An 11,651-nucleotide genomic window follows, 5' to 3' on the forward strand; every position below is an offset into this window, starting at 1 on the left:
TTTATTTATTTTTTTTTTTGGTACCAGGGATTGAACTCCAATCTTTGTGCTGCAGGCAGCAGAACCACTGAGCTAAATTCCCGGCTCTAAAAGTCTACTGCTTTAAAGTGATTTCTCTTTTTTTTTGAAATTTAGAAAGTCATTTTTATTTTAAAGTGATTTCTTTAAACACTGTGCCACTATACCCTTATAATATATAGGTGAAACTTTCTCCATAATTTTTTGAAAATGCTGATGCTACAAATATTACCTACTCTTTAAAAATCTTTTTCAGCTTTTTTTTTTTTTTTTTTTTTTTTGGTACCAGGGATCAAACTCAGGTCCTTGTGCTTGTGAGGCAGGCGCTGGAACCACTGAGCTAAATCCTCGGCCTCCTAAAAATCTTTTTAAAGCCAATTCAATTTTCATGATTGACAAACTTATCAGTCTAGCCTCAGCCTCCCAAGTGCTGGGATTACAGGCGTGCGCCACCAAGCCCGGCATACAACTTTTATTTACAGTATTGGGGATTGAACCAAGGCCCTTCACACTGAGTTAATCCCCAGCCCTTTTTAAAATTTTTGGTTTGAGACAGGCTCTTACTAAGTTATTAATTTGCCAAGGCTAGGCCCAAACTTGCGATCCTCCTGCCTCTGCCTCTGACCATGCTGAGATTATAAACATGCCACCATGCCTAGCTTTCTCACACTTTGAAGTAATGTTTTCTATAAAAAACTGGCATATATTTTAAAAAGTGTTTTAGGTATTTCCAATCGAAAAATTTGAAACTCTAAAACATAGCACTATATTAAAAAACTTTTATTAATAGAAAATTTCCAGTTATAATATTTTTAGTAATAGTAATGTTAGGAGATGGATCTCGGAAACAGGTTGAATTATAATTTAAAAGAGAACAATGACGATAAGATTTAAAAATGTGTAAAATTCATCAAATCTTGTTATACAACAAAAGGATAAATCTAGCTAATGGTCTGCTTGATTAGGACAGTATGAAAAAGCAAAACTAACACACATACACCCCAGATCTAGTTATTTCAACTGTATGGTAAAACTCTTTAAAAGACAATGAAGAGTACAGACAAAAGTCTTTTTAAAAATCTCATCAAATTACACATAATACTTGAGGCTGCTTCCACTGTGATATTTTTCTTTTGGAATTAAAATGATATAGACTGAAAAATCTAAAGAAAGTAGTATCAATTAGTAAGGTTAATACGGAATGAATTTTGGATCTTAAGGGGCTCAAACTCTATCATATGTTCCCCCAGAATCAGAAAGTGACAAGTAAAACTAATCAAATGGGAAAGAGATTCTTTTCAGTATACAGAAGTTTTCCCATTTGTGGTTGGCTTTATTACCAAATAGGAACAGCTTAATGCTGAAAATTTACTGTTAAATGGTTGGAAAAGACAAACTCTGAAAATGTCTAGTACTAAAGCTTTGAGAAACATTATTTCCAGCCTAAAAGTTTATTCCCAAACAGAGAAATGACCCCTATTAAAATTAACCTTACAACATAATACACTTGAAAGTACTAAAACACCAAAAAAAGAGAAAAACTCACAAAAAATACTGAAAAAAAAAATGACCAACATGATTCACATTTAGCTACCCTAAAAGTACATTTCTTTTACTCTAAAGTATTCTATTTACAAAATATGCTTACACTGTTTTACAAAAGACATATCAAATGTAAGTAAATCAATATAGTTATTTTATAAAAAGATTCATATCATTTAAAATTATTTCATTACTATTGAAAAATTCAGACGTCACTGTGGTGAAAGAGCACGTGATCTTAAGGGAAGAAACATCTCACTCGAGTTCCCACAAGTTCCTCCTTCTTCTAACTGCAACTCTGGTGGCAAAGGAGGAGCCCCAGGATCCCCAGGTCTCGGGAGTGTGCTCGAGGAGAACACGGTATTCTCAGTTCTGCCTACTTCCAAGACAGGCAAATTCAGAGAAGAAACAGGAGAAAAAAAGGGAGCTGTACTGGACTCTCCTTCTGGGTGGTACATGACTGTGGATGCTCGCAGTTTTTCAGAGAAATTGCTCTCGTTTGAATTTGATCTGGAAAGGTTGTTTGTGGCTCCATCTGGGAAAGGCTCACAGCTGCTACATTTTAGTCCTACAACAAAAGCGTTGAGGTAAATGAAGCGATAAATGGAATCTACTCTCATAATTTAAAGCTGGTTATCTAACAACTAGAACATATATCCCAGTTTATAACTTCTATCATAATCAATTTCAAATCTCATTTGCTTTTCTTACCATGTGTTAAGAAAAATTTACAAAAGCTAAATGACATGCTACAATTCACATTCAATGTATACTTTACATATGCTACAAAAATTTTCATAAGATTAACCACTTCTATAATTAATAAATATTCTTTAGCATTTTACACAAACAATATTAACTGATAAAAACAAAACTTAAGACAGGTACAGTGGTGCACACCTGTAATCCCAGGGATGCTGATGCAGGACGATCCCGAGTTTGAGGCTAGTCTGGGCAACTTAGTGAGACTTGATGTCAAAATAAATCAAAGGCTGGGTGTGTGGTTTAGTAGAACAGCAATTGCTTAGCATGGCATACGCTGAAATTCTATGAGTCAGTCCATGGCAATTAGGATTCTATTTTATTTTATTTATTTTTTTTTTGGTAATGGGGATTGAACTTAGGTCCTTGTGCTTGTGAAGGAGGCGGTGGAACCACTGAGCTAAATCCACGGCCCGGCAATTAGGATTCTTGAATCACATAGTGTTAGAAATCAAAGGGATTTCAGTGGTCATCTCACATAGTCTCTATTACTATTAGAGATGTGGAAACAGAGGCACAGAACAGGTAAGTCATGCTTCATGCCCCAGGACCACTCTGTTGAAAGGTGAGAACTACAGTGAAATAGACAATGTTTACTTATACAACAGTGGTCATTCCCATCAAATAATTTTATTGTATAATTTTATGGTATTGTATAGTCAATAATTAGCCTCAAGAACACAAATTTATCTTTCTGTTAGACTTAGTAAATATTCAGTCTGTCTACAGGCACAGAAACTCCTGACTTGACAATTTTTGGCAACACCTGTAAAGTCTGTAAAGTACGTTTACATATCATTTTTCCTACTAGTTTTTCAGTTTTACAATATATTCAACATTTCTGTCCAAAGATGGATTTTTTTTCTCATGTGCGCCTTATGAGGGGACACTTCCAATGTGTCCCAACAAGGACTTGTAGACTACGAGTTCCTTAAGGACAGAGCCCAAATTATTCTTTCTCTGTCTCCATTGTCAAGAACAGCTGGGGCTGGGGATTTAGCTCAGTGGTTCCGTTGCCTTCCTCTAGAGTGCAAGGTCCCAAGTTCAATCCCCAGTACCAACAAAACAAAAAACCAGCTGGCGTAGAGCGCCATCCGTGCACACTTAATTTAGGAGTGCTCTGGAGAGACAGAGAGAAATGGAGAGTGAGGGGCTGGAGGTCTCAATAGCGCTGGTGACTCTACACAGCATTCCATCACCGAGTCTGTGCTCTGGCGTGAGGGCCAAAGGGCAGAGGCAAATTTCCTGTTCTCTTAATCAGTCTCCCTTCTCGTGCCACTCACATTTTGCCAGACTGCGTTGGATTCTGGTATTTAAAAGTCATGTGTACCCATTCAACTACTGGTGGAAGCAAAACCGAGTTGGAATTGAGAGAACCCTTGTAAATACTTGGATTTCACTATAGGAAAGTGTCTATAGATGGTATTATTAGGTGAATACCAACACAGGATATTGAATAACATTTCACTTTTGAAATGTAATGCTATTATATATGGTAAAAAATGTAAATAAAAAATAATTCTGAAGCTTAAACTTTTTGAAAGCAAAATGCTAACTTCTGATTTTGTTTTGCTTTTGTAAGATTTTTGGTACTGGGATTGAACTCAGGACCTTGTGCTTTCGAGGCAGGCAGCAGATGCTTTTGTAAATTTTAAGAAGCAATTAATTCCTTGATACCTGAAGTATCTTACCTTTCAGATATTCTAGTTTTACATTTCTAAGTTTCAGCACTTCATCTGTAATCTTCTGTATTAGGAAGTTCTGTGTTTTTTCTCGCCTAATAGATTCAACGAGGGTGTCTAGTCCTTTGGGGTTTTCTTGTAAGTAGTCTAACAATTTTCCAGCCCTTTTTCTACTTGATGTTCGGCAAGAGATTTCTTCAGTGTCTTCTCTACTCAGTATTTTTTTTGCACGTAGATGATCAAAATGTCTTTCAGCTATGAGTTTCTCACACAGGTAAACACGCAAATTTTCTAAAGCCTAAAAGACAGAAAATAAAATATGTTTCAATGTATTTTGTAAAGCCTAAGAACACCATGAAGGTGACTAATTCTTAGTTAGGAATCTTAACTGGTATGAGGCAATGTTCTGATGTCAGGAGTCTCAGCCCTTTAAATGCAAGCTAATTAAGATGAAAAATCCAAGTAAACATAGGCAGGTCCCAGACATTCCTGTTTCTTCCCTGTTGTTTTCTCATCTTTCACCTGAAAACCAAGACAAGGCTATTGTCAGGGGGAACCTGGCAAATGGAGAGTCTGTGTCCTTGAAAAAGGGACCCTGCACGGGTAAAGACAAGAAAGACTAATGCACATTTTAGCTATAAATTAAACCACGGAATTCAGAATTAGAACCAGAAAGGATAAATCTGCGTGAAGTCTCACAATTTATGCCTGCTTCATGTTTGTCATTAAGCATTCAAGGACACGTGATCTATCTGTCTTTGAGGTCATTTAGAAAGACTATACCCCACTGAATTAGTCTTGGGGAAGGGGAGATGGATGGGTATGTGGGGAGAGAAATCTAAAGGAATAAGAGAGGGCTGAAAAAAAAAAAAAAAAAAAAAAAAAAAAAAAAAAACTAAGAAAAAGACCACAGAAAGTAAGTCAAGACCTGAGAAGTGCCTAAGGGTGCCTTATAGCAGAAAGTCCACATTGGTCTTTTATCTGTGTATTTTTGTTTTAATTGATAGATTAATGAAGTACCAGGTAATGCACACATTACATAATGTTTAAATCAGGTCCACACTGGTCTTAATAAATGGCATTAATAATGTGATTTAATGATTATATTTTAGCTTTTCTATTTACTAGATATGTGATCTTAGGTGCAATCTTTAACTCTTCTGTGGCTATTTGCTCATTGTTTGAGGAATAAATAATGCATGCAAAGTAAAAAACACCTGGTACACAGTAGGTGATCGATATGTTAGGGATGGTGACAATAAAGACTAATTTGACTCATTTACAATGACTGCCTATAATAATAAACTCTGGAATATCTTAGTAGCACCCTGGTATATGAGGGCAGGAGTCATCTAAGTGAAGGCTTCCTGTAGTTCACAGTCCACTGAATTTTCACATGCACTTATTTACTTACACAACAAATATTTTACATGTCTGAATTCCTACTAAGTCACATGCTAAGCACTGAGCATACAAAGATTTGAACTGTGGATGCAAATGGCTCCTAGGTCCATTTGGGGAATACACATCACATGCAAGCCAACAGTTACAAGACTTGTAGTTACAAGCACTGGGGAAGCACAGAGAGAGCAACTAATTCCATCTCTAGGACCTAGGAAATTTCCAGAGATTCATCTGAGCCAAAGGCATGAAGGTACAGTGGGGAAACAGTGAGAAGTCTGGGGTAGTTGGAACACAGGATACATGTGAGAGGGTGTTCAGGAATGAAGCTGGGAAAACTGGGGTTACATCATGACAGCCTTTTTTCCTTTTTCCTTTTTGAGACAGTATCTCCCTATGTAGTTCAGGCTGGCCTTGAACTTGCAGTGACAATCCTGCCTAAGCCTCCCACTTCAGGAGTGCTCAGATTACAGGCCTATGTCACCAAGCCTGACCATCATGAAAGACTTTTTACAACACCCTGAGGAACATGCATTTCCCTGTAGTTAAAAGGAAAAGTCATCAAATGTGTAAGGCAGTAAGAAAATTTTGAGGACTAGGGGGAGCCGAAGTTGTTGAATGAGATCAATCAGGAGATTGCTGCAATAGTCTTACATAAGATCTGCTGATTGTATGACTTTAAGTTATGGGGATGGACTGATTATATTTTTAAAAACCTTATTTTTGGTCATACTACTCTAGTAACTGATGATCCCCAAGTTTATGTTTATGATCAAGATTTTCTCCATTTACACATTCCAAAGATTTGAATTGTGTATGCAAAGGGCTCCTGGTCTATTTGTTCTACTGCATATAAGTGGAGACAGAGAGACATACGTGCACACACACACTCACACACAATTGTCCCTTTACTTCATCTATACCGTTAGTACTCGCTAATCAGGTGCTTGTCAAATTCTGCATGGACTAACAGCACAAACCTAGCTAGCTATACTTCCTACTTCCTTCCTTTTTTTCTCAAATTTCTCCTTTACACAACCCAATAGGTCTTCCTATTTTTCAAGAAAAATAGAAATCTGAAGTGTTATATAAATTCTACTACTACTGAGGGTATGTTTACTTTTTTAAAAAAAATTTCAAATTGTTTTCCACTAATATGTAAAGGATAAAGTTCCTCAACCACAGCAGAATAGTGGAGAAGTTCAGAACGTGGCTCTGGAACTAGTTCAATCTCACTTCCAAGCCTGATTCTGTCACATACTCCTGTGACAGCTGGGGCAAGTTATTTAACCACTGTAAGCCTCAGGTTTCTTATCAATAAAAGGATAAAAACTTAACTCACAGGACATCTAGTAATTAAAAGTGAGATGGCTTATATAAAGGCTTGGTACAGTCTGATATACAGAAATGCCTCAAAAAGGTGACTATTTGATTATGGTAGACAAGGTTCTTGGTAACATGGTTCCTATCCACCTCTCCAGCTTATCACTGCCTTTATCCTGCAACTCTACTCTACCTCAAACTGCTCTCTGTCATTCTACATTTGTTTATGCTGTTACCTCTGTCTTACATTCTTTTCTCAATCTAAACCCCTATTCATTTTTTAAGGTTCAGGTCAGTGGTCATTTTATTTTTATTTTTTTTAGTGGTCATTTCTTTTAAAAAGCCTTACCCTAACTGCCCAGGGGCAACTCTCTCTGTCCTTGTTGCACCCAGTGAATAGGTTTTATCTTTCTATATCCAGCTCTCTACTTTACTTCATTGCCCAATTCATCCCCATTCTTTCCCTCTACTCTTCCTGAAGCCACCAGCAATCTTCTGATTGTCAAATAGGAGAGCTGCATCTTATTTGACTTAGCAAGGACACAAGCTGACAAATTCCTTCACTCTTATCTTATATGAATACCATATTTTCCTGATTTTCTTCTAGCCCCTGTAGCTATAACTGTTCATGTTTTAAAACATCTTTTTAAAGAGTCTTAACTTTGTAGGTAAAATAATTCAATTTCATACTGCAGTTTATTTTTCTTTTTTGATGGTAGGGATTGAACTCAGAATCTTCACACTGAGCCACATCTTCAGTCCTTTTAAAGAAAAAGAAAAATTGGTTTTGGAGACAGGCTCTCACTAGGTTGTTACATGGCCCAGGCTAGGCTTGAACTTGCGACCATCCTGCTTCAGCTTCCCCAGGTGCTGGGATTACAGGGAGGCACCACCAGAGCCAGCTCACACATTTCTAGCTAGATTTTTTCTTCCCATCTTCAGGTGTACCTAAACAACCTTCCTACTTATTAATCCAATTCACTCTCCCTCAACTCCCATTCCTGTCAAGTCCTATCACTTTTATTTCAAAAACCTGTCTGCAGCTCCATCCATCTTTGCTGCTCTCACTCTGCAAACACTTCGATATAAATTCTAAGAGCCTCTTCGCTGCTTCCCTCACTCTTTTCTTCAGCCCATAGAATAGCCAGAGGGATCTTTGAAAACCACCTAATTTTCCAGTTAAGTCCCTACTTTACTTGGAGAGAAACTGAGGCTCTCCATGAAGCAACTCCAGCCTACCTCCCTAACTTCGTCTAGGCTACCCCCTGGCATTCTTCCAATATTTTCAAATCACCCAAGTTTTGCCTATTTCAGTCCATAGCAAATTCTAGTCTACCTGAATGCTCTTTGCCCAGTTCTGTCTTACTCTTCAGGAATCAGTTTAACTGTAACCAAACCGTACTTTCTCATCTCAAGTAGATTTCCCATTACCATTTCAGCACGTGTTTGTCTCTATGGCACTTACCATAATCTGTAATTATACATGTTTGTTTTCAGCTCTCATGACCTATATGTTTGGAGCAGGTGAGAGCCATGTATGCTTTGTTCAATACTGTGTACCCTGTGCTTATTAAGTGTTATGTAGAGAATGTTTTGGATGAATGTAAAATTCATTGCATTTATTTTGTGATTTAAAATTACTTTTATGCTTATCTTCCTCCCCTAAGAAATTGAGTTCTTTTAAAATTAGAGCTGTGTCTTAGTTTTTTAAATTTTTAACTTTTTTTTTTTTGGTACCAGGGATTGAACTCGGGTCCTTGCGCTTGGCAAGGCAGGCCACCGAATTGCTGAGCTAAATCCCCAGCCCTAAATTTTTAACTATTAAACTGTTATCAGCTTCACAGTACCATGTAAATCATATTTATTAACATGAACTAAATTCAACCAAAACGATGAGGCAAACACTAGATAAAGGAGACAGTGAAGTGGGAGTTCCCAGGAAAGGAGGTGGTGATACACTGCTCCCACACTAAGTACCACGACTTCCAGGAGATGCCTGGAAACCTGGACAGTACAAAACTTTATATGCTTGAACTCTGATACCGTGGTAATACCAGACAGCTAGTAAGTGACTAACAGGCAGGTCTGTATCCAGCATGGATACACTTGACAAATGGCAGATCCATAACGTTGGTGACAGAGACGTGGATGGATAACAAGGAGATGTTATTTAGGACAACACACAACTTAACACTTACAAATTTCTAGAATTTTCCATTAAATATGTTCAGGCTACGTTCGACCAAAGGTAACTGAAACCACAGAAAGGAAAACCTTGACAGAAAGCAATCCTTAAAGGGACCACTGAACACCATTCACCAAGACAACCATATAGAAGGTAGAGTGAGCAGCTTAAGGAAAGAATGAGTGAAAAGTTTTTGTGAAAACACAAATTGATCTGCAGTATATAAAAACTAGATTCCTAGTACATATTTGGAAATAAGGGCCTAGAGTTGAGAGAAAAAAGTTCAAATATATGGAGGACAGTTTTTTAATTTTTTAAGACAGGATCTCGGTGCATAGTTCAGGGCATCCTTAAACTGCATAGCCCAGGTTGGCCTCATACTAAAGGTGATCTGCCTGCCTCAGCCTCCCAAGTGCTTGGATTACCAGGTATGTATCACCATGCCTGGGATACTGAGGATAACTTTAAAATTTTCTCCTTCTTTTTATGGTACTAGCCTTGAAACCAGGACCCCCAAACATGCTGGGCAAATGTTCTACCACTGAGCTACACCCCCAGCACAATTTTTAAACTTGCCAAGGTTGCAAACCATTTTGAAAATATGACAAATATCTAAGAAAAAAAAAAAAGGTAATCTCACAGGCCTCCTCAAACTCATCTATAGTTTCCTCCAGGTTACTTATATATATATATTTTTTTGGGGGGGGGGCGGTACCAGGGATTGAACTCAGGTCCTTGAGTCTGAGAGGCAGGCAGTGGAACCACTGAGCTAAATCCCCAGCCCCTAAGTTATAAATTTCTAATACAAGTGTAAACTGAAATTATGGAGAGTTATAACATCAATGAACCAAGAAGTATAAAGGTCTGGAAGCTCATTTTTGCGTGTGTATTTGTATACAGGTCTTATTTCCTCTGGCTCCTAATCTCTTAAGTCCTATTTCAACAGCTGTAAAATGCAAACAATTGTCTTCCTGAGGTTGTAAAGACAAAGTTGGAAATTTGAAAACTGTGTGACATAAAATCTGGGACACAGTAGGCCTAACTATTTAAATTCATGGTTTTACCTGTAACTTGAATAAGACAACACTAATTTATTCTATCAGTTAACAATTTTTACCTGTAACTTGAATAAGACAACACTAATTTATTCTATAGCAGTTAACAATATCCCAGTTACTATTATTATTATTATTATTATTATTATTATTTTTTGCTTTTTGAGAAAGGGTCTCACTACCTAGTTGAGACTGACCTGGAACTATGTAGCCCAGGCTGGTCTCGAACTCACAGCGATCCTCCTGCCTCTGCCTCCAGTGTGCTGGGATTACAGGAGTGCGCCACCATGACTGGCCAATATCCCAGTTTTTATTAACTACAATGAAAAGCATGGACCTGCTCATTTTCTACATCTTTCCAGGCAGAAGGACACTACTTTCTATGTAGTAAGTGCTTCATACATTTCTGCTGAATGAAAAATTAAGGCACAAGTTCCAAGTCATATCCATTTTCTCCCAGCTAGTGTGATGTATCAATTGTAACTATGAGAAAAATGTAATAAACCTTACAAAGAATGGAAAAGAAAGGGATTTGAGGTAGGTTAATACTCAAAAATTGTTCACAAAGATGATTTAGTAAAAGTACTGTTGAGTTTGTTTTTAATTTAAATTTATATAAAGCAGTTTAGCGGTGTCCATCTAACTCTCATCTGGAAAACAACTAAGAGCCAAAGAAAAAGAAATCAGTTGCAACTCAACAAGGACATTCTTTTTTAAAAAATTAAACTTTGCTCAGTTCAGCAGCATCCATGCGAAAGAGCTTAATTTGGATACCGAATACTTCCAGCGTTTACCTGTAAATCAATCTTCAACTGCATGTATTCACCCCTCCCCATTTAAATACGTGGGCGTCTGCTTACTAGGGGAATTCCAGGCTGCTTTCAGCTGTTATGTTTTCCCCAGCCCCCTTTGCAAGAGTTTCACATATCTGCTCCTCTGCTTCGGATCCTTCATCTGGTCCAGCTTTTGCACCAGACTGAGCTAGCAGCCCAGGCTTTCAGACTCAAGGTTGAAGTTCAACCCCGGTGCCCTCACAACGCTGCTCCAAGCGCAGGGCGGAAGGGGGAATCAGGAGGGGAAGGAAAGTAAGGGGCAAGAGGGTGACGGTGAATATACTCCGCTGGACGAGGTTTAAAAATCCAAGCCCCGCGTTCAGTGGTTTACAAGTGGATCAACAGGTCACTTGGGGATCCCGTCCACCAAGCGTGCGAGGCTCGCCGCTGTCCTCAGGTGCCTGGACCTTCGGTTCCTCCAGGGTCTCCGACTCCGGTTTCCGCTGTCCCCGCCCGCCCCGCGGCGCCTGGGCTAGGAAGTGCTACTCACGTCCTTCTTCACCTCAGTGAGGTCCTCCTCGGTGAGGGACTGCGCAGTGGGCTCCATGGCGGAGGCGCGAGATGGCGCCTCTTCCGGGTGCCGGAGCTGGGGCTGCGCAGCCCCGCCCTGGCTGGGGGCTTTGGCCTCCGGTGACTGGGAGAAGAGGAGGTAGGGCAGGTCACGGCGAAGCCGGCAGACCCCACGAAAACCGGAGGGCTCTGGGGTAGAGCCGTAATGCTTCCGGCTCCGCCTCTGGGGTCCACGGCAACGAACACTTACGCCTCGCGACTCAGAGCTCAGCGCTCAGCCGCGACTTCCCCCTCCGAGAGGCTCAGGCGCAGTCACCGCCCCCGAGGAGGTGGGTCTACC

At 39.2% G+C, this 11,651-nt stretch overlaps 1 protein-coding gene across 2 annotated transcripts; it reads right to left on the reverse strand.

Moving 5' to 3' along the window:
• Positions 1 to 524: 524 nt before the first annotated feature.
• Positions 525 to 11,628, reverse strand: Bcl10 (BCL10 immune signaling adaptor). Of its 2 annotated transcripts, none has more exons than XM_010636704.3 (3): positions 11,292 to 11,628; positions 4,014 to 4,302; positions 525 to 2,128 (listed from the first exon to the last, which is right to left on the reverse strand). In XM_010636704.3, the coding sequence occupies exons 1-3, from the start codon at positions 11,346 to 11,348 to the stop codon at positions 1,773 to 1,775; spliced, it is 702 nt and encodes a 233-aa protein (XP_010635006.1). In that variant the 5' UTR covers positions 11,349 to 11,628; the 3' UTR covers positions 525 to 1,772. The 2 variants fall into 2 exon arrangements, with proteins under 2 accessions (XP_010635006.1, XP_033614199.1); XM_033758308.1 differs by lacking the exon at positions 11,292 to 11,628 and adding an exon at positions 10,763 to 11,276.
• Positions 11,629 to 11,651: the final 23 nt, after the last annotated feature.

Source organism: Fukomys damarensis, unplaced genomic scaffold (assembly GCF_012274545.1).
Source record: "Fukomys damarensis isolate Sample0158 unplaced genomic scaffold, DMR_v1.0_HiC HiC_scaffold_33, whole genome shotgun sequence".
Classification (NCBI taxonomy): Eukaryota; Metazoa; Chordata; class Mammalia; order Rodentia; family Bathyergidae; genus Fukomys; species Fukomys damarensis.

What these genes read in the sequence shown, in the direction of transcription:
- Bcl10 (XM_010636704.3), bottom strand. Translation starts at nt 11,348, where the DNA reads ATGGAGCCCACTGCGCAGTCCCTCACCGAGGAGGACCTCACTGAGGTG. An exon ending in TCACTGAGGTGAAGAAGGAC is followed by an intron (nt 4,303 to 11,291) that starts GTGAGTAGCACT and finishes TCTGTCTTTTAG; the next exon opens with GCTTTAGAAAATTTGCGTGT. An exon ending in AAAACTAGAATATCTGAAAG is followed by an intron (nt 2,129 to 4,013) that starts GTAAGATACTTC and finishes CTTTTGTTGTAG; the next exon opens with GACTAAAATGTAGCAGCTGT.